Consider the following 26,873-nt stretch of genomic DNA (forward strand, 5'->3'; position numbering starts at 1 on the left):
CTCTCCGTCTATGCTGGCCGTTATCACGTCTGCCATGCGCATGGCGGTGAGGTGAGGTGAGTGGCGTCCGTCCCCCGCACAGGAGCAACTTGGAGGGTCGTCGTCTGGCTGTGCCTGGTTGCTCTCTCCCTCTGCACGGGCGCACGCCTTTGCCTGCCTGCCTGCCCCGCCCCACCGCGCATTGGTGGCTGCTCATCCATCCTCCGCTCCAACGCTTCCTTTTGCTTCTTCTCGTTGTCCTTCTGCTCGTTGGCTACTCGTGTCACACAACTACCACACCCATCAGCATCATCACCCAGCACATACAGAGTTCATCAGTCATGAGTGAAGAGAACGCAGCACCCATGGACGTCACAAACGGATCCGACGCCGCTCCTTCCCAGCCCAACCCAGCAGAGGCAGCTGCCAAGTCTGTGAGTGGTGCAGCGCAGCATCGCAAGCAACACCGACACATACAGCAAGTGGACACAGCTCACCTCCCCTGAATCACTCCCCTTTTCCGCTACTGCAGAACAAGGCCGCTCGCGTCTACGTTGGTAACCTCCCTTACGAGGTAAAGTGGGACACACTCCGGGACTTTTGCAAGGAAGGTGGGTAGAGGTACTGGATGGTGACTCGGTTTGCAGCTGGCGACATCGCATGCATAGGCTCGTAACATTGGTATGCATGAAGGATGCAGTTTTTGGAGCCAGGGAAACGTTGGCGAGGCAATTGTTCAGATTCAGCAGTCGCGTCGTTAGTGACGTGGGATTGGTGGACCCACGTGCTCCTTGCGAATAGCCGTTTGGGGATGATCTTGAGCCCAACAGGCCTGCCGAGGCGTTGCTACGCGGCTTCCTTGACGGCAGGCAGAGGAGATTGTGGAAATTCTTGGAGTCAGCAGGTGTTCACCAGTCGTTCGGCACATGGCAACGAGGTCCAGAGCTGGCAAAGGAGGTTGCAGGTCGTAGGCCAGGGATGGAGAGATGCATAGGGTGGGCGGACGGACGCCCGAGGGTATGGTGGTTACCTGCAACATCCTCTTCAAGCACTCTCCATTACCGCTACACCTCTGCAAAACCCCCTGCCTCTAGCAACATCCGGGCATTGGCCATGCGCGCTGTCCGCTTCCATATAATTACCTGGCAGAGCTCATACGACAGCAGAAATGGACATTTGAGCGGGAGACAGGGGAAGGACAGGGCAGATCGTCTTGCAGGGTGCAGGGAAAGGCAGAAGCGTTGCGAAATCTCAGTGGCCGCGGCAGTGATTGAGCATTTGATGGTTCAGCGAGTCATGGAAGAAGGACAGTTGATGGCTGACAATGGGTAAACATCGGGGCCAATCATCTATCTTTCTTCCATCACTCGCAATCACAATAATCTCCCACATCACGTATCTCTCTCGGAAACATTTGCTCACCTTTTCCCCTTTGCCACTTGGTCACGATAGTCGGTACCGTCGTCTTCTCAGAGGTTTTGACTCTTCCCAACGGAATGTCGAAGGGTTGCGGGTGAGTGCAGAGGGGAGCTGTGACTTGTGACCTATGCTAGTGCTCAGCGCTGACGACTCTGCGTCTTCGCTGCTCGTCCTTTGCTCTAGTATCGTCGAGTACTCTTCCCCTGACGAGGCTCAGCGAGCCATCAAGGAGCTGAGTGACACACCACTTCTCGGTCGCCCTGTCTTCATCCGAGAGGACCGAGAGCAAGAAGCCCGCTACGGTGTTCCTGCTTCAATGGGCCGTGGAGGCTTTGCCGGCGGTGCTCGAGGTGGCTTTGCTCCTGGCTTCGGTGGCCGAGGTGGCTACGGAGGAGGATTTGGCGGCAGGGGAGGATACGGTGGTGGATATGGCGCCCCTGGCGGCTACGGTGGAGGCTACGGCGGAGGCTACGGTGGTGGCCCAGCACCTGGCGCCCCAGGAACTCAGCTCTACATCGGCAACCTTCCCTTCCAGGCTGGCTGGCAAGAACTCAAGGACCTCTTCAGGACTGCCGGCAACATCGTCCGAGCTGACATCAACATGGGCTTCGACGGCAGGCCAAAGGGTTCCGGTATCGTAGTTTTCGCTACCCCTGACGATGCCCAGAACGCCATCCAGATGTACAACGGCTTCGACTGGAACGGCAGGATCATCGAGGTCCGAGAAGTGAGTAGTCGAGCACGAGCAAGTAGAGGTCTCGACCCGTGTAGCTTGTTACTGACCCCTGAGCACCGCTTTCTTCCTCTGTTTCTGCTCATCAGGACCGCTTCGCTGGTGGTGGAGCTGGCTTCGGCGGTGGCTACGGTGGAGGTTTCGGCGGCCCACGAGGTGGCTTCGGTGGTCCCTACGGAGGCCGTGGAGGCTTTGGTCCTCCCCGAGGTGGCTTCGGAGGCTTCGGTGGTCGAGGTGGATACGGTGGACCTCAAGGCCCAGGTGGATTCGGTGGCCACGGCGGCGGCTACCAACAGCAGGCCCTTCCTCCCGCTGAGCCCTCGACGCAAATCTTTGTCAAGAACCTACCATGGTCTACCTCGAACGAGGACTTGGTGGAGCTCTTCCAGACTACCGGAAAGGTCGACGAGGCTGAGATCCTCTTTGAGGGTGGCAGGTCAAAGGGTGTCGGAGTTGTCCAGTTCGCCAGTGTCGAGGAGGCAGAGACTGCCATTGCCAAGTTCAGCAACTACGTCTACGGTGGTCGTGCTTTGGACATTGAGGTGAGTGGCAGCGTAGACTCAGGATGGCTTGTCGAGCAAGAATGCTTTCTGACCCTCTTCTCCCGCGCAACCAGTTCAACCGCTCCTTCCGCGACTTTGCTGGTCTCCGAGCTTCGGGAGGTGACCAGGGCGGCATGTAAAGCCTTGGCTCTCTTTCTTTCTGACCCAAAAGGACAGGCTGGAGGCATCAGGCTGCGCGATCTGCAGAGCTTCAAGACTCCTACCTGTAACATTCTCACCTCACACTTGCTTGCAATACAACCCCCAAAAGCGTCGTTTCAGCAAACAGCTCGAAAATGTCGCCTATCTTTCTCTGAGTGCGTATTCGGCTTTGGCTTGAAATGACAAGGATGTATGTCGAAATTGCCTTGGTTGGACGGACGGGTCTTGTGTGATGCATGGTGCGCGTCAGGCCATGCATCTTACCGACTGAACGAAGTGCAGATGTGACGCGTCGCAAGTCTGACTGCCGGGTAACAGGACAATGCTGGTTCAGGTACAGACGACCTGGTTGGGAGAGTGCCACCATGTTCTTCCTTCCTTTGCTACTTATCACTCACCACTTCGACTTTGCGCCCCCTCGTTCGCTTCTATACGCTATCAGGACCACTACTCGTTACTCACTTCTCGCTACTGACGACCCACGACCCGGACAAGAGTCGTCCACACTCAGTGCTCTTTGCTCAGCCCTCTCTGTGCTCGTCTCAGCGGCCTGGTTCTTCGTTAGTTCTCCTTCTCTTTGCTTCCCTACACCCACTCAAGGACTCAGCTGGCATGAGTACCTCACCCGATCAAAGCACCAAGAGGCCGAACGAGCGCCTCTCTATCATCGTCCATCCGAGCGGCCAACCGGGCAACGCACCTCGAGTCCTCGTACCTTGCGAAGGCAGGGAGTGCACTGATGCTCTACTAGCGAATGGGACCCTCAACTCTATGGCAGCTTCGAAGCCTGGGGACGACCCAAGCAAAGCGGGCGCTACATTCGTTGCTTCTCCTATCAGCATCAACGGAGACTATCGACGCCAGTCCAAGATCATCAACACCAATGGCACTCCGACTGAAGCAGTCACTCCTAGCGATGCCGTCAACCGTATGAGTGTCGCAACAGCCACGGTTCTGTACCCTCCTCCACCCTCTTTGCCCTTGCGCATCCAAGCACCTATGCCAATTACCCTAGTGCTCAGCCCCTGGCAACACCTCCTATGGGTCCTCGGTCCGCTCTGTCTCGCCGGCGCCCTTGGAGCCCTCGTCGTCTTCCTCACCAACCACTTTCACGCCTCCTCCGCCGTCCACCTCGTAGTCATTTCCGCCTACTTCTTCCTCTCCTTCCTCTTCCTAGGCTTTATCGGAATGGAGATGAGGAGCTTTGCTCAGCGCAAGTGGAAGAAGATGGTCAAGAGGGAGGAGCTGGGAAGGAGTGCGGGAGAGGTTTGGAGGACAGAACAGATTCCACTTGATGAGTGGCAGGAGTGGAGATTGAGGAGACGGGATACTGAGAGGAGTACTGGGACTGATAGAAAAATCAGGTCTTCGCCGGCGTCGATCAAGAAGGAGGGAATGTGCGGGGAGCCTTTGACAAGGGGACAAGGCCGTGACGTTGAGCTCGGTGCTGATGGCTATGAGGAGGCTGATCAAACTGATATGTCTGGCAAGGAAGACGCCAGCTGGGTAAGTCTGTCCTGCAGATAGTCGAATTGATACCAGCAAGTGATTGACCCACGCCCTCTATCTCCTCGTAGGCACGAGCCTCCTACCAGTCGCGACACTCACTCGACAATGGCTCTCTCAGCGCTTCAACTCGTGCAAATGCCTCCACCGGACATGCAAATGTCGACACAAGCGATCACAGCACCCACCGCTACGCACACAGCGTCACGGATGCCGCAACCATTGCTCCTTCCACCCGCCTCGGTACGCAAAGCTCACAACGAGCACCCACTTTGACCAACGGCAGAGCAGGCTCAGCCGGAGGCTCCTCTGCTTCAGTCATGGCGCAGAATGCAGCCACTGTCGCTACCCGCTCTCAGTCATCTTCCAGAGGTCGCTCCCGAAGCCCATCCAAGACGACGGCGTACACTTACGAACTGAGTAAAGTCGCCAATGCCAGCACGAGCGCAAGTGTCAGCGCGTCCTCCTCTGCTGCTACCAAGGGCAGGGGCGCTACGGACGAAACGGCCGTTGAGGTAGGGTCTGCTCACATCAGTCGAAGAAGCAGCCTCAAGAGTGAGGCGCGACAATTCACCGTTACTGGCGCTGGCGTAGTCGCTGGTATGCCTGTCCCCACTTTGGCTAAAGAGGCGACCCTCAAGGCTATTCCTATGGCTAGACCTGCAGCGCCTTGGAAGATGCCTGTCAACATGCCCAATTCTGGTTCTGGCTCAGCCAACGGCAACGGCAATGGCAACACCAGCAGAACACAGCAGGCCCAAATCGTTGCTGCTGACCGTGCTCAGATCTACCAAGGCGCAGCTCATCACCAGGTCTCCTACCAACAACAGCAACACAAGCAGCAGCAGCAGCAGACCCGGACTCAGACTCACACTCAGGGCAAACCATCAGAAGAGCGCTACCACCACCCCTTTCCACGCGTTGTCTCTACCAGCGAAGGAGACGCATTTGCCGATGCAGAAGAGAGCGCTGATGCCTCTTTGATCGCCAGAGCGAGGGCGGTAGCTGCGAGGGCTAAGGAAAGACGATGAGCCTGGAGACACCACTTTTCCCTTGAGCGAATACTCGCATGAATTGTCACACACAGCGCTATACCCGCTACATTATATACCTGCCCTTTGTCTCTTTAGTTACCACCAGCTATTGTACTTTTGCTTTGAACGGGACACCTTTTGCTCAATCTTCAACACTTGTCAACATTGTAGCGTGATGCGATTGATTGCTTTCCATTGCGATTGATTGCTTTACATTGATTGCATGCTCCTGAAATCTCCTCCACCTCGTGTCCTAGGTGACTTTTCAGTCGAGTGCTTCCAGACTCGGCCTTCATTGAGCTGGCAGAGGGAGAAAGGGAGGCAGAAGGCGGAGAAGAGGAGAAGGAAATAGAAAGAGGAGGAAGAAGAAAGGTTCACTTAGTCTTCCTCTTCTTCCGTCCTCCAGCACCTCCACTCTCACCATCCCCTTCCTGCTTCTCTCCACCCTCATCGTCACCATCCTTTTCAAGGGGGCCATTGTCCTTCTTCTTCTCCCTCTCGTCGTCATTGTGCTGCTGACCCTCACCGTCTTCGGGCTTGCCGTTGCCCATGTCTGGATCGTGCGACTCGCCACGCGCTTGTTTGCCCGACTTGCCGTGCCCCACCTTGCCGTGGTGTCCCGAGGCATGGGGCATCAGTTCCGAGGTGTCCTTGTGGCCAGACCACTCTGAGTGGAGGCGAAAGAAATGAAGGCGCAGGAAAGTAGGAGCAAGGAAGAGAGTTGTCAGAAATCCGATGCTCGAGAATCAAGATTCGTACCTGTAGGGAGAGAGGTCACTCACTGGGTACACCATCGTCAATCTCGATGATGGCTTCCTTGTAGAAAATGTGGCATGATGGCGAGAAGCTCGGCGGGACGTTTCCGTCTGGGAAGTTGAATGAGGAGGGGTACGCCATGACTGTTGTCAGAGAGAGAGAGAAAATCAGACGTCAGCAAGAAGAACCTCCGCACGAGCAGTGTGAGTTTTCCCGCTACGTACGCATGTTGCGTCCCTCGTCGAGCAGGGGACTGCGACACTGCCTGCACGAGACCTTGCATGGCACATCGTGCGTGTCCTGGTTCTCCTTTCGCTGGGTGGAGAAAAAGGAGAGGTAGGTGGGGTCGCACTCCTTGTCCATTCGACAAGCCAATTTGGGGAACAGAACACAGTACTGGAAGGGAGCACCGTGAAGTCTGAGGATCCAAAGGAGAGGTCGAGGGGGGCCAGAGGTACAGTAAGTGATCAGCTTGCGGGTCAGAATATCACCTTAGAAACATGAGACAACTCACCTCTGGCAGCCCTTGCAGTGGCTGGTCAGAAGGAAGAAGCAATGTGGAACTCGTTGAGTAAATCGATGCAAGTAAAGTCCGTCCTTCAGCATGCCATTGGCACTACTCACCAGTGCTTGCCGTCCACTGGCTCGCCGGCCCACTGGAACCTGACCTTTCCGCACCAGCAGTTGGAAGTCCACTTCACCTCGAACTCGTCACTATACCAGTAGTATGGCGGCTAGATAGAGAGACGACAAGGCGCAGCAGTAGAGAACGGAAGAGATTGGCGTAGCGGTCAGCAGACGTTGCAGATGCAGAGTGAAGCGTAGGCTGGTAAGTCGACGACAATGGTGCTGCTCACCTTGAACATGTATTCCTTTTCATCTGTCCCACCTTTGCTGGATGGCACTGGGCCGTTCCAGCCATGAGAGGGCTGTTCTTTCTTCTTTGACTCTTCTGGCATGATGGTTTGGTCGGTATGGTGGACAAAGGCAGGGGCGGGGGGAAGTGGGCTCCAGGCCTGGTACTTGCCCCGGTCTATATGTCCTCTGGTGTCACTGCCGGATCTTCCTAAAGTCACACGAGCCGAGGCGCTGCATCTCCACATATTTCGCGTAAGCACCCAGGCAAGAGCCGTCGCGTGGCGCGTTCCGTCCAAGTCAACAAAGATGCACACGGGACCAGGACCACCTCTGCTCTGGTGTCTATATTGGGCAGCCGCGAGAGACTGCCACATTCTATGAGAAGCCCAGTCCGAAGTATGCAAGCTGTACAGGTCCATCCTTCTTCCGCTCGGGACCGAAGTGCTCTGCGTACCACGCCCTGCTGCCAGTCTTCTCGAAATTGATCATCGTGACGAGGTTGAAGTCGACCTTGCTCCACCCACCGCTCTCGCTCAGCAAGAGATCCAATGTCTTGCTGCTTCCAAAGCGATGGTCTATACTCAACACCAGACCCTTTGGGCTCTGTGGAGCATATGTTGCCACTACTTCGTCCACTAGCGCCATGACTACCGAGATGGGTGTGTCCTCCGACTCTACGATGATAGGCCCGACGTTGGTCGGCACATCTTGCTCAAGGATGACGCCCGCCCAAGCGATGAGCCGATCGTCCGAGTAGAGGAGGACAGAGTGAGTGTCTGTATCTCTCATGAGATCGCCGCGCGAACCACCAACAAGTGCATCGTTGAACATCTTGACAGCTTCCACCGGCGTATCCTTGGCCGCGACGTGAGAAAAGCGATGTCCTTCTGGGACGTGGAAGCCCTTTTCCTTCGGCCCAGTCTTGTGCGCCAGGAAAGTGACGGCCCCACTATCTTCAAATCCCATACGACGATACACTGGCGCTCCTGCAGTCGTAGCCGTCAGCCAGACGATCTTTGTCTCTTCCTCTTCGAGAGCAGCATCTAGGCACTTGCGGAAGATCTTTGATCCGAGCCCTTTGCGCTGGTGATCTTTGTGAACTAGAATGAGCCCAATTCCCGCAACGCTACCTTGGAGAAACGTCGCTCCTCCGGCTTGCAGCTTGCTGTCATTGCTAGGGTCCGGGATGGCGAAGAAGTGCCGCCTGTCGTGCTTTTCCGAGGGCGTTGCGGGGGCTATCTTGGTGAGCAAATCTGCTGCGATCGGCCACTCGTTGCTTTTCCACAGCTCTGCAAAGGCTTCGTACTGACCAGAATGCAGTGTTTTTACCTCCGTCGATGTCATGTTGACGCTATGAAGTCTCGCCAATGGCAGGTGGTTTAGGCGAGAAGCTGTCATGCTGAGCTTCCGACCCCCTCACTCCTCTGACTCGACTTCGAGCGTGAAATTGCCTGTGGCCCTTGCACGCGTCTGTTTGGATCCTGCTTCCGTTCCGACATGCGCGTCCGACGACTCCGCCTCTTTGCTCCCTCGGCTTGTTTATTATCCGTCCCGTCGTCACAAGCAACACTTCAACACTTCCTCCTCCTACTCCATCACCCTCCCGCTCCACACCCCTTGATCCCTCCGCTTCGTAGCTCTGTATAGCGTACAAGCTCGCGGAAAGACTACGACCCCTACACGCCTCGTTCGTGACTCGAACACGGCCTATACCACACGAAAGCAGGCTTGCGTTCCGCTCTTCTTTCCGGTCCGGCACCGCGACTAGCTAGTCTACTTGACGAGCGCAAAAGATGGACGAGTTTGGAGGAATGGGAGGGTCTGCCCCTCCTGAGGAGGACTTCTCACGGATCCCGGTAGAGGAAAGACTGGCTCATAAGGTGAGTGACCGCGAAAGACTGGGAAGGATACCCGGATGCAATGAGGATACGGCCAGGGACAGGCGCAGAGAAGGACCAGGGGTAGGAGAAGTCTATGAATGATCGTCCTGGCTTCCCGTACTCAGGATGATGTGCGGGTTGTGAGGCATGATCTGACCGCATAGCTTTTCTCCTGCTCCTCATGTGCATCTAGAATTGGAAAGCTCGGTCCTCCGCCTACGAGGAGCTCTCCAAGAAGTTCTCGACCACTGCCTACGATAGCGACCCAGCCTTCCGACCCTATACGCGCAATCCAGATCTACTCAAGGGAATGCTCACAGATGCAAATGCAGTGGCTCAGGAGAAGGGAGTTGGGGCAGTGGTGGAGTTTGTCAAATACGGCGGGAAGGCAGCTGGGAGGTGAGTCGGACAAAGAGCAAGTTCTAGTGAGGGAGAGAGAAACTTGCTGAAGCTAGATGCCATTCGCCTTTGATGTCAGCACTCGAGAGGCAGTGTTTCCTGCTGTCACCGAGAAATGCCTCGGCTCTACAAGAGCTGGTACTAAGAAGGCTGCTCTGGAGCTTGCGTTGCTCTATGCTGAGAACGAAGATGTGATGGGGTGCGAAGGCCTAGTGGTAAGTAGCCAGACGCCAGGAATTACATGGAGCACTCACGCTGAGGAAGAACATGATACTTCCCTGCAGAACGACATCCTTCCTGGTCTGTCAGCGAAGCAGCCCAAGCTCGTAGCTGCCTCGGTCACCGCCCTCGCTCAGCTCATCAAAGAGTTCGGACCCAAGCAAGTCCGCCCGAATCCGATCATGAAGAAGCTCCCCGACATCTTCGCTCACTCCGACAAGACTGTACGAGCGGAAGCATCTATTCTCTCCCAAGAGCTTCATCGCTACATTGGCGCAGCTCTCACACCAACGATTGATTCACTCAAAGACATCCAGGCCAAGGAGCTCAGGGCGCAATTTGAGGAGATCGACAGGACGAGCGAAGGCAAGCCTGTACCTCCGCGGAGTCTTCTCTCGCAGAGAGCTGCAGTGGAGGCAGCAGCAGCGGGCCCATCGACAAGCTCTGGTGGCTCGAAAGCGCCAGGCGGCGCATCTACGGCTGCAGAGGATGCAGGGGAATTTGATCCCTACGAGCTTGCAGAAGCAGTGGATCCATTTGCTGCAAAGGCCTGGCCTCAGGACTTTGATGAAGCAGTCAGATCCAGTAAATGGGCGGAGCGCAAGGACGCACTCGAGGCAGCCAAGGGAGTACTCAGCAGCAACATCAAACTTCAGAGCACGCCCGCCTTCGACCCCTTCATAGACGCTTGTCTAGAGCGGATAAGGAAAGACGTCACTATCCATGTGTGGCTGATGGCCTGCCAGTGTCTAGAGGCTGCTGCAAAGGGGCTGAGGGGGAGCTTCGCAAAGTATCGAGAACAGGCAATGCCGCTGCTTCTGGAGAAGCTGAAGGAGAAGAAGCCCGCTGCAGTCGAAGCCATCAGTGGTGCATTGGACGCGATCTTCCAGACTGTGACTGTTAGCGATGTCTTAGGAGACATCCTCACCGCTACGAAGCACAAGAATCCGGCAGTCAAGACAGAGTCCATCCGGTTCCTTGTGCGCTGTCTTCGTACAACAGTGAAGCCGCCAGCGAAGGCTGACATCAAGCCCGTCGCTGACGCGCTGGTGGCGGCTTGCTCTGACAGCTCGGGTGACGTACGAGACGCAGGACTCACAGGTCTGGGTACATTGATGAAGCTCATCGGAGAGCGGCCAATGAACCCCTACCTTGAGGAGCTGGACGACATCAAGAAAGCTAGGGTACAAGAAGAATTCAGCACTGCTCAGGTGAAGGTGAGGATGGGTGGCGCCGCTCCGCCAGCCGCTCGCCCAGCCGCTGCTGCTCCAAGTGCCAAGCCTGTAGCCTCCAAGCCAGCTCCTCGAGTGGTTGCAAAGGCTCCCACCGCTGAGAAGGAGAATGCTCCTCCGATGGGGCTGGCAACGCCGGCTAAATCTGCTGCTGCACCTCGGCCTCAGCCTCGGCCTGTCGCACGACCAGCAGCTCCGCCGACCTCAGCCGCCAGTAGACCTGCAGCCCTAGCCGCGAAAGCAGGAGCCAGCAAAGCTGCTGGTCCTTCGCGAGGCGTCGCAGGAGCACCATCTGTCAACGAGCCAGTCAAGTTCCGGTTCATGCCGGAAGAAGCCGAAGCAAAGGCCGCTCAACTTATCCCTGCTGAGTTCACAGCCCAATTGGCTGATTCGAATTGGAAGGAGAGGCTAGCAGGCATTCAGGCCTTTGCGGCATGGCTGGATCGTGAAGCCGAGACAATCGAGTCGGAGGTCATCGTGAGGGCATTGAGCAAGAAGCCAGGCTGGAAGGAGAGCAATTTCCAGGTCGCAGCAGAGGTCTTCAAGGTCTTCCGCTTGCTTGCAGAGCAATGCCCAACTTTCGGACGCGCCAGTGTTGCACTCACTGTACAACCTCTGGTAGACAAGCTTGGTGACATCAAGCTCAAAGCTCCCGCAAACGAGACCCTGGGCGCCTATTCTGAGAAGACGTCCTTCGGCTTCGTTCTCAAGCAGGCTCTTGGCCCTCTCGCTGCTCTGAAAGCTCCCAAGTCCATTGCAGACTCTCTGACTTGGATCGACACAGCTCTCCTAGAGTTTGGTCTGCAGGGCGTTGATGTCAAATCGTTAGTTGACCACCTGCTGGTATGCCTCAAGTCCGCCAATGCGGCTGTGAGGAACAATGCCACGACCACGATGGGTACCTTGGCTCGCTTCTTGGGCGTAGCGCTGAACACCTTCATTGCGGACCTCAATCCTCAACTGAAGACGACGATTGAAGCCGAGATCGGAAAAGCTGCAAGCAATCCTCCACCACCGCCCACAAGGTTCAGCGCCGAGTTGAGACCAGTTGGAGGCGCTGCTGATGACGTGGCAATGAGCGGCGCCGATGCCGCTGCTGATGAGGAGGATGCTTTGGATGCTCTCATTCCCAGGGTGGATGTAGACAAGCTCTTGCCGTCTTCGGCCATTGCCAGCATGGGCGATGCAAGCTGGAAGATCCGCAAAGAGTCTCTTGAGGAAATTCAGTCCATCCTGGAGGCCAACACTCGTCTCAAGGGTACTTTAAGCGATGTCACGCCGGCACTGAAACTTCGCTTTACGGACGCGAACGTCCAATGCAAGACTCTGGCGCTTGATATTACTCTCAAGCTTGCAAAAGGTCTCGGCAAGGCATTCGAACCGCAGACTAAGTCTTACACGGTGCCCGTGACCGGCTGTCTATCAGATGCGAAGGTTCCTGTGCGCCAGGCGGCTCTCGCAACGCTTACCACAATTGCCGACGCTGTAGGTCCAGCTGCGATGATCAGTGGGTTTGCAAATGCCCTTGAAAGTAAGGGTGCAAACCCTACGATGAAGCAGGACCTCTTCACATGGCTGTCAGAGAGGTTCGAAGCCAGTCCTCCGGACAAGTCGTATGACTTGGCTCCCTTGGCTATGCCTGCAGTGCAGTGTCTCGACGATAAGCTGGCAGCTGTGAAGAAGGCCGCTCAGGCGACTTTGCCCTACATTATTCAACGAGCAGGCTACAAGTTTGTCGCAAGTCAAGCTGACGGTATGAAGGTTGCCTCGAAGAACACTGTACAGCCCCTCATCGAGCAGGCACGGGCTGCCGCTAGCGCTTTGGGACCCGCAAAGACAGCTGCTGCTCCCGCCGCTGCTCCGATCAGCAGGGCGACTGTGCCTGGTGTGAAGAGAGTGGCCGCCTCGGCTGCTCCTGCCAGGCCCTCATCTCCTGCAGCCCGAGCAATGTCACCTGCCCCAGCTTCTCCTCGCGCCAACCCTTCGGCTGCCAGTCGATCCGTCTCCGGCATGCGTCCTCCGTCAGCTGCTACACGGCTCCTTCAACCCACAAGTGCGCCTCGCAGCGCTGCTGCACCGCCCTCTGGTCTCTCCAAGCCTGGCTTCAGCTCTCGTTTGGGTGCTGCCAAGAAAGCCGTTATGGTGCCCGCCTCTGGCGCGACTTCGAGTTCGTATGCCAGCGGTAGTGCTGGCGGTATCCCCTTCTTGACTTCTGATCCCAAGTTCAAGGCGATCCGCGAGAGGAAAGACAACAGAGGCCAATACTGGATCAGTGCTGAGGGGACACCACGTCCTGATCTCGTGGAGGTCCTACGGGCGCAGTGCGAAGGGCAACTCGGAGCTACCCTAATCGATCAGATGTTCAGCAAGGATCACAATGCGGAGCGGGACTACCTCTCTGCCCTGGCACTCTTGTCCGATTTTATCTCATCGCCTACCTTCGCCGAGGAAGAGCATGGAGTCGCGCCTGCTCAAGCAGTGGCCATGGTCGTCGCCAACAGCGACTTGATCTTCAAGTATATCGCTATTCGCCTCACGGACAACAACACGAGCATCTCGCTCAAGTGCTTCGATGTGCTCTTGCAGCTGATGGATCTTCTCCGAGCAGAGCAATACAGGATGGGAGACTACGAGGCCAACTCCATTCTGCCATGTCTGATTGCGAAGTTTGGCGATGCAAAGATCGCGTTCCGAGATCGCATTCGAGACGCCTTCCGAAAGGTGACCTTCGTCTTCCCACCTAGCAAGCTGATGACGCAATATTTGGACAATGGTCTGCCTTCGAAGAATGCACGCACAAGGTCCGAGTGCCTCGCGGAGCTGGGCTATCTCTTCTCGAAGAATGGATTGCAGGTCTGCACGCCCTCGAAGACGCTGCCCGTCATCGCGAAGCAGATTTCAGACCGTGACACCAATGTCCGTACCGCGGCTCTGCTGGCCCTCGGCGAGTGCTACAAGATCGTAGGTGACGATGTCTGGGCTTTGGTCGGCAAGCTGCCAGAGAAAGAGCTGTCCCTCCTCGAGGAGAGGCTGAAGAGGACTACCGTGTCTCGCTCGGGAGCTGCGACGCCCGCTTCGCCCCGGCCAAGTGTCACACCTCCGACGAATGGTAAACCTGCGTCCGGGATCCCTGGGATGAAGTCACGGCTACCAAGCGCTACGAGTGGAATTGCCCGCACCATCCCTAGACCTTCCGCTGTTGCTACAAGCGTAGCCAGCCCGCCTGCTTCGCCTGCCCCGCAAAGGACGTTCTCGTCACGGAGCGAAAGCGCTCCTGAAGAGGTCCTTCCGACCGATGACGTGGACCCAGAGCGCGATGATAGTCGTGAAGAGTACGAGGATGGTCCTGACTTTGAGCAGACGATCAACGAGATCCTCAGCTCGGAGCCAGAGCGCAGCACGATCGCTCTCAAAGCCATCCACAACGAAATGCAGGAGGATGCTCGGCCCTTTGCTGCGCATGCCGACCTACTGGCCAATGTGCTAGCCAAGCAATACTCACGGGCTTTCAAGGATGTGCAACGAAGCGAGGTAGAAGATGCGGCCTACACTCGACTAAAGAAGTACCTCATCCAAGTCTCGTCTAGCCTCTTCGACGCTAAGATGAAGTCTGAGGATGGACACACGCTGGCTAGCTACATCCAGAAGCAGGCTCTGGCTGCCCTGATGACACAGATGCTCCAACGCCTCATTGACTCCTCTCACAGGTCGAAGGAAGACGAGGAAGCTCGTACCTATGCCACGTACCTCAACAAGATTGTCATCCGTTGCTTTGGCTCTTGCAATTTGAACGTCCTCTACTCGACGAGCTTTGCGATGCTCACTGACGCAAGTGAGGACCTGAGGGAGCTCAGCGGCCCAATGCTCAAGACGAGGGCCGACTTTGCAGAACTCATCATCAAGTGTCTGTGGAAGGTGGGGAGACGGCTGCCCGTCAGTCTGGCCGAAGAAGGCATTGTTGATCCCGCCCAGCTCATGGCGGACATGGAAGCTGTGCTGCAGCGCATCCCGCCTACTGAGTGGAAGGCTAGACATCAAGACGGGATCCCTTTGTCGGATCTGCCCTACCGGACGATCAAGGTCAATCTCTCGCATCTGGTGCAGCGCTACGGGGAAGAAGTGCTGTCCCACTTGGACCAATTGGAGAACCCAGAAGACACCTACATCTACGGTCACCTTGTGCGGATGCTCAATCAGACCGACGGAGGCGGCAACGATGGAGCCAACGATGAGCTCGTTGACTCGGACGCTGCCGCCAACAGCAAGTCATCCGCATCTCTCGGCGCAGCAAGTCGCGCAGCCTCTGCCAACCACCTCAACGGTTCCTCCTCCAGCGGCTCCGCCTCTGCTCTTCCTTCTCAGGGGTCCCAAGACCTCGCCGACTCGGGCATCAATGCCGAGCTAAAGGACATCTTTGAGCGCATCTCCCAAAAAGAAAAGAGTCGCAAAGCCATAAAGGACCTGTATGAATTCCAGAAGCGATATCCACACAAGGCCAATTCGATTGAAAGGAGTCTGCAGAGCACGGGACCCATCTTCCAGAGGTACATCAAGCGCGCGCTGGCCAATCACGCTGCTGAGGATGAAGGCGCGGAGCAGGCTGGTGAGGCTGGCAGTGGTAGCGCAAGTGCTAGTGCTAGTGCGCGTGGCACACCGAATGGAGAGGAGCATCATGTCGAAGGCAACGGGGAAGCAGCGGCGGGAGCTGGGCTCAGTCGTCCCACTTCGACAACTGGCGAGGACAGCGCAACGGGTACCCCACGCAGGCCGTCCAGTCATCTTCGTCAAACCTCCAGCAGCTATGCGAATGGCAGTGGTAGTACTCACGGCGCCAATGCCAGCATGAGCGGCACTGGAACCGGAGCGTCAGCGGGGGCCACGGATGATCGACTGGCACAATTGAGGGCGAAGTTCTACAATCGGACGCCCAGCAGTCCTTCTACCTCTGGGTCGGTTGCAGCCGCAGCAGGAGAGGCTACGACGACCGGCGTCGCCCCAAGCACGCCGGGTGGAGCGGCGAATATTAGTGATGTTGATTGAGAGATGGAGAGCGGGAGGGAGGAGCTTCCACTCTACTGTCTTGTGCACTCGGTTTTTTTTTGTTCCCCCCTCACCCCTGCCTCTTCCTTTTTTCTTATTCGTCTTCTTTTCCACTGTTAGTCTACTTCTCTGTTCCTTTCGCTTTTTTCTTTGTCAATGTCATCGTATGATCTCAGTCTTATTCTCACATTCACATTTCTCAATGGCCCATGAGCGAGTCTGGAGTGACACGCTACAGCGCCAGTAGGAGTACAGCAGGCAGTGAAAACAACTGATGTTGATTTGGTATGGTCTGATATCGCATGTCGTCCTTCTATATGGCTCTGCCCACCCCTCCCCTAGCTCACGACCAACCTAGCTTGAGAACACTCAGCACCTCCCTCCTCCTCACCTCCCACCACTGCGCACGCACCGGATCCTCCCTCTTCAACAGGAATATCAACCGTTCTACTTGCTCTTCCTGTGCCCCCGCACACTCCGGCCGAGACCCAGTCCCACTCGTCTGCCCTCGTGCTCCTCCCTCGCTTTCCTCCTGCAGTACATCCAGCAAATACTCGAGCGCAAAGACGCACACAGTCGAGCTGCTCCCACTCTCTCCTGCTGCTGGTAGCGGTGTGGCTGCGTCTAGAAGAAAGGGGGAGAGGAGGTTGGTCTTGATCCATTTGGGGAGGGAGTACGAGGAGAGGGGTAGCGGTCGCGAGGAGAGGCTGAGGATCCCTCGGAGGTAGGTCCAGGAAGAGGCATTGTTTGGGATGAGGGAGAGGGAGCGCTTGATGTAGCTTTTGAGTGGGGATAGGAGTGAAGGGGGGTCAGTCTTCATGCTGATTCCTGGGGCATTTTCGCCTTGACTCACTTCACTTCGGACTCGATGCACTGCCGCAGATTCTCCTCTTCCTTCCCCGCAGAAGCGGTATCGCCACTGGTCCAACCATTCGTACGACTTTCCATCGCCAACTGTAGACCGATGGCTTCAGGGCCGAACACGGCTCCTCTGCGCGAGCCAAAGATGATAAAGAAGCGGTGGTTCCACGCCGAATTGTTTCTGGCGTCCTGAGCGAGAAGCTTGTCCGTATAAGGTAGCTCCGCCTGCCACAGCTCTGGCAGTTTTCCAGCGCTACCAGCAGATGCAGAAGTCTCCTCTTCTTCTTGAGGCATGCCAGCAAAGTGAGCAAGGACCCACTGTCTATACGCCCAGGTATGGTAATTTTTCGAGTCCCTGCTCAACACACTACCGATAAAATCCAACTCCGCCTCTAGCACTTCTCTACTGGGAGACTCAATGGCGCAGAGGATCAGACGTCTGTGTTGCCAGACTTGGTAGGACTTCATGTTTCCCCTCGCTAGGTCCTCCATCCATTGCAGCTCTCTGCGCAGGCGTGTCGCTCGATCTCCGAGGCTTGGTAGTAAAGAAGAGGAGGAGGACGAAGAGAGGGTGGAAGAAGAGATGAGTATGTCTGCCCTATATGCCCATATGGAGTACATCGAGGGGTTCAGAGACACCAGATGCGTTGTGAGGGCCAGTGCTCGGGGGGATATCTCGCGTTGGGGGTAGAGGGCGCGAAAGAGGTCCATTGCGGACGAGTCTGAGAGGGTGAGGCGGCAAGGGAAGAAAGGCATGAGCTCACGTATCAACATACTCATTGCTTGTACAGCGACTTATTTGCGCTCTCACAGGCGGTGTCGTACATGATCCCACAGAGTACGTCTGCTGGTCCATCGTCCTGAAAGACTGGTGCTACATCTGCCCAACATGATGCAGCTGCGTCGAATGGTAGGTAGTCTGCCTCGATGTCCGGGTGAGAGAGCATGGTGTCGGCTGGATCGGCTGAGGATGATGATGATGAAGCAGCGGCAGCAGTCATGATCGCCGTCTGTACGGAGTAGACCTGAGTGAAGTGGTATGGTATGGTCTCCTAGACAAGGGCGATCCATCGTAGTCTCTCCTTCCCTTTGTTCCTTTTGTGCGCCTTTCCGCCATCGCCTCGACGCTCGAGCCACCCAACTGCGCGCATCCATCCGCTCGCCTCCGCCAAGCCGCCAAAGGGCCGTAGAGGCTACCGCACTCACCACTACCACCAAGATCATCACCATCTTCACCACCACCACAACGACCAACATGTCCCCACCAACCGCCGCCAACTCCTCAGGCTTCGCATTCAAGGGTCCTTCTGCCCCACCAGCCTCCTTCCCAACTGCCTCCCAGCTGCGAATCGGCATTGTCCACGCTCGATGGAATGCAGAATGTATCGGACCGCTAGTACAGGGAGCTGTAGGCGCTATGAAGAAGGCAGGGGTAAAGGAGGAGAACATTGTCGTAGAGAGCGTGCCGGGTAGTTGGGAATTGCCGATGGGCGTTTCGAGGTAAGTGGACTGAATACCAGGGGGGAAGGAGCGGCGAGAGGTGCTGTGGAACTCGTACTCACCTCTTCTTTCACACCTTCACCTTCATCTTTAACCCTCTCCCCCTGCCTCTAGGCTCATCTCAGCAGGCCAAGTCCAAGCCTCCTCAAACGTCTCAGACCTAATGGGTGCCTCCTCCCTCCTCGAAGGCTCCCTCGACTCTCCCTCAACATCCTCCTCTGCCTCTTCGAAACCCTTCGACGCCCTCATCGGTATCGGTGTCCTAATCAAAGGTTCCACCATGCACTTTGAATACATTTCAGAGTGTGCCTGTCAAGGACTCATGCGGGTCGGGCTGGATGCAAATGTTCCCGTCATTCTAGGAATCTTGACTTGTTTGACGGAAGAACAGGCATTGCAGAGGAGTGGAATTGGAGAGGGAGCACATAACCATGGAGAGGATTGGGGAACAGCCGCGGTAGAGTGAGTCCTGGCGAGGAGAGGCTAGAAGCGAAGAGATAGTGATTGGATGGTAGTCGCTAACCCTACATGTTCTTTTGCTTGCTCTCCCGATTGCTAGGATGGCTGAAAAGTCAAATCGATGGGCTCAGGGAAAAGTATCCTCGGGTGGAGCAAAGAGTATCCTCTCGTAAAGCCAACGTGGAGGGAGGGGAGAGACGCATAGCTGCACACACACACACGCTCTCTCTCTCTCTCTCTCTTTCTTACACCGATGACCTTCAGACGGACACTCGCAACGTTATTGTATAGAAGTCAGCACAGAGGAATACAAAGGAACCAAAAAGGCGGTATGGGTAATGGTTTGCAAATAGAAGAAACAATTTTGGCAGAAAAGAAGGGTGTCGCTCCATCGCCCCATTCACAGCATGTCGATGTCATCAGCAGACACGTACGCCCCTTCATAGTCGTCACCATCACCGTCGTCGTCAGAATCATAGTGGAGCGTCTTTGCGCCGCTGACCTTGCGCCTGGGAGCAGCAGAAGAAGAAGGAGCCTTGGCCTTCGTCGTCGTCTTCATTGTCGTCATCTCTTCCTTCTTCTTTCCCCAGATCTTCTTGCCCCTGCTGCCGAATCTGGTGCCATGCTCCTCTTCCGACTCATCATCAGCAAGATCCACCACAGGCACATCTCGAGGACCTGCGCCTGGCGCCGAAGCCGACGTCGATGGTCTGCGACCTGCCCGCGCTCCGCCGCCACGTTTCTCAATGGCCGCCTCCTCCTCCATGTCCATCTGCGTGTCCACCTGTCTGCCCAGGTGTATCTGCCGCTCGCTCCTAGCCTCCAATGCAGCGTCCAAGGACTGGATGACGGGAGTAGTAGCTCCAGTACCGCTACCGTTGTTGGGTTGATTGCCCCCGGCGGCCTTTGAGACTTCCCGCGTATTGAAGATCTCCTCGTCAATGGTGCTCCTGGCGAGGAGGTGCCAGAGGTGCACCTCTTTTGTCTGTCCGAAGCGCAAGCATCGGCCCTTTGCTTGCTGAAGCGTAGAGCGGTACGTCGTCTGATCCTCTGTCACGAGCGAGGAGAGGAAGATGACATGGTTCGCAATGGTCAGGTTAGACCCTGCTGCAGACTCGTCGGCGACGTCCAGGAGGAGCACGCGTGGGGCGTTTCCCCGCTGGTACGCGTCGAGGGTTTCGGATCGACTCCTTGCATTCCCCTTGACACGGGTGAACTTGATCCCGTACGAAGTCAGGGCGTGTGCCGTCTTCTCCAGCAGACCTTCGAATTGGACAAAGAGGATCACCTTGTCGCCTGCTGGGATCAAGGTGCGATCTCGCAGCAGGTGCGCAAGCTGAGACATCTTCTCGCCAAAGGCCGACACTTGGGTATTTTCCACTCCGAGCGACGTAGCGCTGACAATGGACCCAGGCTTGGCATCGGCATTGCATCCCGACTCGGGACACTTGCCCTTGTAGGCCTCGCGGCGGCCACATTCGATGCAGAAGAGGTGTCCGCAGACGGAGGAAAGGGCGAGCTTGGTGAAGACGAGGTCTTGCTTACAGCCTGGACATTCTCCAGAAACGTCTCCTGCCTTCTGAAGCTGGATAGCTCTGATATTCTCAAAGTAGCGGAGAGAACGCTGACGGGCTGCCGTCTCGTTGCGCAATTGCACGAGCTGATGGACGAGGGCGCGGATGTGTGTCTCCTGCGCCCAGGCCTGTTTCTGAACTTCCTCTGCATTGCTCTTGCCTTTGCCTGAGAGCTCCGCTTCCATGTCCTTGATGGCTTTGGCGGCTACCTTCTTCTCGGCAGCCACGTCCGCCTTGCTCGGGCCAGCAGCGCCGTCATCGCTCATCTCTGCTTCTTCACTGTCAGAGCTTGAGGGCTTCTTGCCCTTCTTCGCCTTGCTCTGCTTTGCTGCCGAAGTCTTTTGCTTTTGCAGCTCGGCGATGGCGGATGCGACAGCTCTTCGCTTGAGAGCTTCTTTCAGCTGATCTCTTGGATAGATCTGCTTGCCTTTTGCGAGCGTCAGGTCAGCCGCCAGACAGTCCGCCTCTTCCAACAAGGTGGCAACAGCCTGCTTGCTTTCCTTGTCTCCGTACTTCGCACTGATGGCGTTTTTGGCAAAGGTGACCAGCGCCTGCTTCGTGTCGTCTCGGTAGCCGTAGTGCATTAGAACCAAAAAGTGCTGCTCCTTGGCCACCTTGAGCTTCGCTGCCAGCTCCTCCTTGCATTGGGCTAGCTGTTCAGCGCGCTCTTCCACAATCAGATTGCACGCCTCGATGGCATTCTGAGCCTTCTCAGTCGAGCTCAGCACAAAGTGCGCAGCCTGACGGGAGAGGGCTTCTTCTGGACTGGAGCTCTCGCCCAAGGTAGTTCTTAGGCGGTAATCTCGGTCATTCTCGCTCGTGATCCCTTTAGCCTTGGCTGGACCTCTGAAGAGGGTACGAGCGTGTCGAAGGTCGAGCGCTTCGATGGTGTGCTGCAGCTCGAGGTAGCAGGCCCGCTCGGCAGCAGGCATCCGCACAGGCTTCAGTATCTCGATGCTGGCGATCTCATCAATCTCTGCAATGTTCTGACGCACGAATCGATCCAGGAAAGTCTGGCCAATGGCCTGTCTGCGATGGTGCCAAGCAGGCGAGTGCACCTCGACGAAGCTTCGGAAACGCTCCACGTCTGACCGACTCTTGTTGCGGCTGGTTCTGCCTCGCGCTGTCACGTCGGTATAGTCAGCGTCGTCTTCGACACCCAAGTGCACGTTGAGGAATGCCGCCATTGAGCGGATATCAGCGAAGTCGTTGGTCTTGGGTGTTCCAGAGAGGACCCAGGTGGCCTGAGCAGTGAGCGATCGCACCGCCGAGAAGACCCTTCCGGCTTCTGCAGCAATGTAATGGAACTCATCAATGACCACTCGTCGCCAGGCAAAAGCCTCAAGAGGCGGTGAGGTCAGGTCGGTCCATCGCTTCAGTCCTTTCTTGAGACCCCAGACGTCTGAGATGGGCTGCTTCTTGATCTGCTCCCAAGCATCTTCAGCAGTCTCGATATCGTCCATGTCCTCAGCGTCATCCTGCAGACGCTTCTCCCGAGCATACTGCGCGCCAACAATTCTCTTCTTCGCCTTGTATGTCGTGAGATGGGCAGGATCAAAATCGGCGCGGTCTTTGATGCTTCGCCAAAGAGACTTGCCGCCATCGCCCACTTTGAGCTCCTTGACGCGATTGCGAAGAGCTGCGACGCTCTTTGTCAGAGCCGACTCGAAGAAGCGACCTTCCCGGTTAGGAATGGGGTTGGCAGCAGCAAATGCAGCCAGGGTCCCGAAGTAAGCATCTGATTTGTAGACAGACACAGACATAATCACAACGTCGACGCGCTGCAGCTGGCCGATGGTGGTCTTGTTCAGGTCACCCTTGCTGAAGATGACGTGGACCGAGAGTGACTTGCCCAAGAACTTGTGCACCTCGTTCTCCCACTGCTTGCAAAGCTGGGGCGGGACGATGACCAGAGTTGCTTTGGTTCCGATGAAGCCCTCGTCAATTGTAGCAGTCGCCTCGATGTCTTCTTTGCGCTCTTTGTCCTTTTGTGTGGCGATTAGAGCGAGGGAGATGGCAGTCTTGCCGTACCCGACCGCGTCGGCGATGACGCCTCCACGGATGACCTTTGCCTGTCTAGCACGCCCTTCTGCACACCACTCCAAAGCAGGCAGAGAATCTTCGCTGACCTCCTCTTCGACGAAAGGCGCAATCTCCTTCGCTTCCTGCTGTAACATCCAGGCCAGGGAGCGCTTCTGCTCCTTCCTCAACTCGAGCTTGAAAGTGGCAGGGTTGGCAGCTTCTGGATCGTGTCGATTGGAAGACAGATGGTACTCTGGCAAATTGAATTGGGTGAGGGTGGGATTGACGCGAGTAAGGCGCCAGTCAAGACACGGCAGATCGGCATCTTTGTTGCGGCAAGGCAGACGAGAAAGCGCTCGGTGCATCAAGGTAGAGGCGTTGACTGCTATCCGAACCCTTGCAATACCTTTCTGCGCCTCCGTCCTCAACTGGAGCAAGAATGGGAAAGGCCGATTCTTCAGAGCTTGCTCGTAAGGGCCCGCCTCCCGTTCATTTTCAATGGGTATGGGGGGCTTGTTTCCGCGCTTGAGCCATTGGATCGAAGGAGGTGAAGGAGCACAAATAGCGCAGGAAGAATGTTGGGCGTCGTAAGAGGCCTTCATCCAATCGTCCCAGGCCGACACTTCAGGCACTCTCTCCATCAGCCAGGAGAGCATTGCAAAAGTTTTGGTCGAGTGGTGTTCGAGGTCGACTTCTGTCCAGGCGTCGGTTCTGGAAGGCCAGACAGCGTCATCGGCGTGAGCAGTGAGCGGAGCGGAACAGTACAGCACAGAGAGAGCTTCTTCGCATCCAGTCTTGTTGAGATCGAGAGCGACAGGAGAGGTGGGGACAGAGATTCTGCTGTCTTCACCACCCCTTGACACGCTAAACGGTTCGAGGCGAAGTGACTCGAGCGTAACCCACTTGCCGCAAACGCTTCCATCGACGAGCTCGCCCTTCTCAGCTTGGTCCTGCATCTTCTGCTTATACTTTGCCATTGCCTGTTCGAACTCCTCAGGGGTATGCTCCTCATCACCTGCAGTCGGGTCACGAGGAGCAGCGCTAGGCTTCCAACCAGCCTTGAAATTGGCGACAATCTTGCGCTCGGCCGGGTATGGCAGCATTCCCAGCTCCCGTGAGAAGACGTAGGAGTCTTCCTTCGCAGATCCGTAACGGGCTGCATCGATGAAGAGGTACAGCTGCGACGAGACAGCATCGCCTTGACGCTTGTGCAGAGACGCATTGGCTTGACCGCACTCCGACAGAAGCTCATAGTTGCCAGAGATGAAGTCCTCTCCTAAACTCTCCTCAGCGGCATTGCCGCGCACTTCCACTTTGATTTGCGAGTACTGCTTCGTGCCTTCCCACTCGCCTCGCAGACCAAGTGAAGCCTGCCAAGTGTCCACCTGCTTTCCATGCGAGGTGACCTGGGCCTTGAAGCTGAGTCGACTGGGCACATTGACTTCCCACTGCTTTCCAGCATCGAGAAGCGTTGTCGATGCACTTGAAGGGTCCAGTCGAAGTCTAGCGACAGGTTGCTGAAGCAGCTTACGAAGGGTGCTACCAGCAGGTTCCGACTTGTCAGCTTCGACATACACGCTCCAGTGAGGATCGTTCTTGTCCAGCGCCAGTTCCAGTCGAGCAGCAGAAGAGTGGAACTCGGCAGTCCAGGCGCGCTGTCTCTTGAGTTGGGAGAAGCGAAACTCCGCTCCAGTGAGTACAGTGGTGACTCGATCTAGCCAACGTTGTCCACCTTTAGCAGCCAAGCCTGAGATTTCCCCGGCAGCTTTCTGGAGACCTTCGGCCACGTCCGCCGTAGCACCGCCCAACGTGAGACGCATAGGCAAAGCGCCTTTGAGGTGGTCTTCGAAAGCCCGAGGTGATTGTCGCAGTCCATCGCTGGCAGCTTGATCAAGTTCGAAGTCGTGTGTGGGTCTGGACTTGCAAGTACCACAGGCGGTATGATCGCAAAGCTTGCAACGGTAGATATCGCGCCTGATCTCTGCTGGTCCCTCACAGATGCAGAGCTGGCTAGATGCGACAGCTCGCGATAGGAGATATGACATGTCGACCTTGTCAAGGCTGACGAGATTGTATGGTTGCGACTGGGCAGACAGCTGATCCCCGCCAGCAATGGCAACATCGCGCCTCCTTCGGTGGTTGGACTCGGTCAGGCGATCGGCGCCTTCCTTAGCATCACGACGATCAGCTTCGAGGTCAGGTCGAGCGAGGACCAGAGCTGAAAGAATGCAAATGCCCACGACGGTTGACGTCATGGCGTTTCCAGCCAGATTCTGCAGCTGATCATCACTTTCTCGAGTGAGCAGAAGCTCGTCAATGGGCAGCCCTTGCAGCGATAGAGCCTCAAGTCCCGTGACAGGGCCACCTCGGCTTGTCAGGAAAGGCATACCAGAGGGGGTCAAGCAGCCTGTCACTCCAGGCTGAGGAGCTACGATGTTTCTGTCGACGTTCTGACTCAGCTCCCACACTCTGCTCTTGAAGTGAGGATCTTCCTGACGCCCGGCGTTCCTGAGGACAGTGATGTCCATCAAGTCGAGCACGCGCTCTGGCTGAGGTCGGGCGAATTCATTCCAAGCGCCGTGCGACATGACACATGACCCTCCTTCCTCCCAAGCAGTGAACGGCCGAGCCTGCCCGAGCTTCTCAAATCCTCGAGCTTCTTCGTGACGCCCTTGACACTTGCTCCAATCGATGGTGCTTCGGCTCTTGCCGCCTTGCTCGTGTCCCAGCTTGGCTCGGGAATTTTGGATGCGTTGGTCACTGGTCGGGAGCATAAAGGCTTCGATGGGTGATGAGGCTGGTCGTTGCAGCGACGTCACCAGATTAAGCCAATTGGGAGGGTAATCCGCCTTGGTGTTCCTGGTCGCCATAAAATAGCCTCGCTGTCTTGTCTGAGGTATATAGTAATTCTTGGTATCGAATCTGGTAGAGTAGGTAGAATCGTAGTCTGCTTCCTCAAAGAACTTGCAGACGCCATCCCAGGGCGCAGACTTGACATTCTCAAGGATCACGATGGCAGGCTGATGACGCTCGACCCACTTGAGCATGCCGAAGAATGTCCGTCCCGACTCGCCTCCTTCGTTGATGGCCTTTTTGCTATTGTTGAGACCAGAATAGTCGACACAAGAAGTACCGGCGACTAGCAAATCAATGTCTCCCGGAACGTCGACCAGAGCTCCGTAAGCCGTGTGCGCTCGCGCATTGCCCAGCTCCGTAACGTCTCGGAAGAGCAGAGGCGGATTAAAATTGCGCTCGATGTAGGCTTGCTTGAATGGTTCCAGCTCACATGAGAAGACATGCTCGATACCCATCTTGATGCCCCACTTCGCCTCGACAGCGCGGGAGATGAGATTGAGTGCCAGCAAAGGCGACTCGGTACCACTGCACATCGTCGCAACGCGCAGAGCCCTCCCTTGCCCGGCTAGTGTCTCTGCCAGAGGTTTGAGCAGAGCTTCTGGCATACGATCAACGATATCGGCATAGATGTCATTGAGGTCAGATATTGGTGGCCAGAGCTTGTTAGCATGCCTACTCTCGGCGTCTTTGGCTGCTTGAGCCGCCTGTGCCAGATCAGGGCAGTGCTTGATTTTCTTTGGTTCTCGGCCGGTACGAAAGGCAGACGCGAATTTTTTGCCAGGACCAGGGTTCTTCCTTGCCGATACCGGCCCGCGCACCTTGCCCTTCTTCTTGACGGTGGATTCACCGAAGCTGGCCTCAGAGCCAGATATTTCGAGCATCTCCTCGTCTGAGGGCTCTGCTTCCTCTGCTTCAAAGTCGCTCTCAACCTTCATGTCGTCTTCATCAGCTGACACAGAGTGATCCACATAGTCCTCATCATCATCAGAGGCCGACTTCTTCTTCTTTGCCTTCAAGCTGCTCCGAGGTGCAAAGAATGAGCTTACGGATGGTTTGCTTTCTGACTTGACAGGTTGCTTTCTGGCAGCTGTGTTAGATGAAGCAGCTTTCGTAGGAGCGAGTGGTGCTCTAAAGAAGCTGGCGAGAGTACTTTGCCGGGTCTGTTTGCCTGTCGCAACGCTGGGTCCTGCTGCCCGGGGTCGCCCAGCATAGCGGACATTTGTGGGCGGCAAGGGTACATCGACGAAAGGTTGCGAGCCGCACAGGTAGGAAGCTTGCTCGGTGCTGCGTCTGTCGAAAAGCTGCCAGTATATGATGAGTGGACGAAGAGTGGAGACCGAGGTCAGTACACTGCACAGAGAATGGCACTGGCGGAATGTGGGCGCTGTACCTACCTTTACGCGCTTCTCCTCTATCAGACGCGATGTACTCGCATGTGGCACATCAACAACGACTGCCTTTTCGCTTTCGGGAGTAGTACGTATTGAGCTATCTTCCCTGCTAGCGAAGTCTTCGTCGCTATCGGAGAGAGCTCGGCGCGATCGCTTGTTGAGTGAAGGGGCCGAGGTCATTACCACGTCTTGAACCTCAAAGTCGCTGTCGTCCGAGTCGAGGAGCCCCGCGAAGGACATGCGAGATGCTGTCCTCCTCGGCCGCTGGACGCCGTTCATGGTATGATGATATGAGCTCTGGTGTCGTGAGTACAGGAGTCTAGGACATGGAAGGCCAAGGTGGGAGTGCAGGAATGGTCCTTCCTTGACGAGGAAGGTCTGTCCAGCCGGGTCTCGCTCCTGGCAACGCCGGGAAGAGGGTCGCGTCTCCAGACGCGAGCGGAGCTGCAAA

The 26,873-nt window shown here is 56.3% G+C and overlaps 8 protein-coding genes across 8 annotated transcripts; 4 read left to right on the top strand and 4 right to left on the bottom strand.

The window, feature by feature from the left end:
• Positions 1 to 34: 34 nt before the first annotated feature.
• On the top strand, positions 35 to 3,033 carry BCV69DRAFT_291518 (RNA-binding domain-containing protein; the record flags this gene model as incomplete). The annotated part of the gene is made up of 6 exons (XM_025493751.1): positions 35 to 51; positions 331 to 590; positions 1,432 to 1,492; positions 1,582 to 2,125; positions 2,221 to 2,673; positions 2,748 to 3,033. 6 exons carry the CDS (start codon positions 35 to 37, stop codon positions 2,811 to 2,813), a joined length of 1,401 nt encoding a protein of 466 aa, XP_025344945.1. The 3' UTR covers positions 2,814 to 3,033.
• A 244-nt stretch (positions 3,034 to 3,277) lies between these two features.
• On the top strand, positions 3,278 to 5,372 carry BCV69DRAFT_295689 (hypothetical protein; the record flags this gene model as incomplete). Its single annotated transcript, XM_025493919.1, has 2 exons — positions 3,278 to 4,341; positions 4,413 to 5,372. Exons 1-2 carry the CDS (start codon positions 3,448 to 3,450, stop codon positions 5,370 to 5,372), a joined length of 1,854 nt encoding a protein of 617 aa, XP_025344946.1. The 5' UTR covers positions 3,278 to 3,447.
• A 377-nt stretch (positions 5,373 to 5,749) lies between these two features.
• BCV69DRAFT_253768 (hypothetical protein) lies at positions 5,750 to 7,234 on the bottom strand (the record flags this gene model as incomplete). Its single annotated transcript, XM_025490535.1, has 6 exons — positions 5,750 to 6,042; positions 6,158 to 6,274; positions 6,356 to 6,549; positions 6,646 to 6,666; positions 6,756 to 6,865; positions 6,989 to 7,234. The coding sequence occupies 6 exons, from the start codon at positions 7,232 to 7,234 to the stop codon at positions 5,750 to 5,752; spliced, it is 981 nt and encodes a 326-aa protein (XP_025344947.1).
• Positions 7,235 to 7,364: 130 nt separating this feature from the next.
• On the bottom strand, positions 7,365 to 8,387 carry BCV69DRAFT_301810 (hypothetical protein; the record flags this gene model as incomplete). Its single annotated transcript, XM_025494603.1, has 1 exon — positions 7,365 to 8,387. The coding sequence occupies one exon, from the start codon at positions 8,385 to 8,387 to the stop codon at positions 7,365 to 7,367; it is 1,023 nt and encodes a 340-aa protein (XP_025344948.1).
• Positions 8,388 to 8,558: 171 nt separating this feature from the next.
• Positions 8,559 to 15,947, top strand: BCV69DRAFT_274819 (ARM repeat-containing protein). The gene is made up of 4 exons (XM_025491049.1): positions 8,559 to 8,869; positions 9,063 to 9,268; positions 9,348 to 9,483; positions 9,553 to 15,947. The coding sequence occupies exons 1-4, from the start codon at positions 8,783 to 8,785 to the stop codon at positions 15,757 to 15,759; spliced, it is 6,636 nt and encodes a 2,211-aa protein (XP_025344949.1). The 5' UTR covers positions 8,559 to 8,782; the 3' UTR covers positions 15,760 to 15,947.
• A 155-nt stretch (positions 15,948 to 16,102) lies between these two features.
• On the bottom strand, positions 16,103 to 17,621 carry BCV69DRAFT_315190 (protein prenylyltransferase; the record flags this gene model as incomplete). Its single annotated transcript, XM_025495178.1, has 3 exons — positions 16,103 to 16,538; positions 16,613 to 17,342; positions 17,432 to 17,621. The coding sequence occupies 3 exons, from the start codon at positions 17,619 to 17,621 to the stop codon at positions 16,103 to 16,105; spliced, it is 1,356 nt and encodes a 451-aa protein (XP_025344950.1).
• Positions 17,622 to 17,834: 213 nt separating this feature from the next.
• Positions 17,835 to 18,819, top strand: BCV69DRAFT_285673 (putative RIB4-6,7-dimethyl-8-ribityllumazine synthase). Its single transcript, XM_025493466.1, has 3 exons — positions 17,835 to 18,120; positions 18,235 to 18,582; positions 18,680 to 18,819. The coding sequence occupies exons 1-3, from the start codon at positions 17,876 to 17,878 to the stop codon at positions 18,750 to 18,752; spliced, it is 666 nt and encodes a 221-aa protein (XP_025344951.1). The 5' UTR covers positions 17,835 to 17,875; the 3' UTR covers positions 18,753 to 18,819.
• On the bottom strand, positions 18,525 to 26,786 carry BCV69DRAFT_285675 (hypothetical protein). Its single transcript, XM_025493467.1, has 3 exons — positions 26,426 to 26,786; positions 18,681 to 26,332; positions 18,525 to 18,583 (listed from the first exon to the last, which is right to left on the bottom strand). Exons 1-2 carry the CDS (start codon positions 26,699 to 26,701, stop codon positions 18,980 to 18,982), a joined length of 7,629 nt encoding a protein of 2,542 aa, XP_025344952.1. The 5' UTR covers positions 26,702 to 26,786; the 3' UTR covers positions 18,525 to 18,583; positions 18,681 to 18,979.
• Between the last annotated feature and the right edge of the window lie 87 nt (positions 26,787 to 26,873).

This window comes from Pseudomicrostroma glucosiphilum (assembly GCF_003144135.1).
Source record: "Pseudomicrostroma glucosiphilum strain MCA 4718 unplaced genomic scaffold BCV69scaffold_20, whole genome shotgun sequence".
In the NCBI taxonomy this organism is placed as follows: domain Eukaryota; kingdom Fungi; phylum Basidiomycota; class Exobasidiomycetes; order Microstromatales; family Microstromataceae; genus Microstroma; species Microstroma glucosiphilum.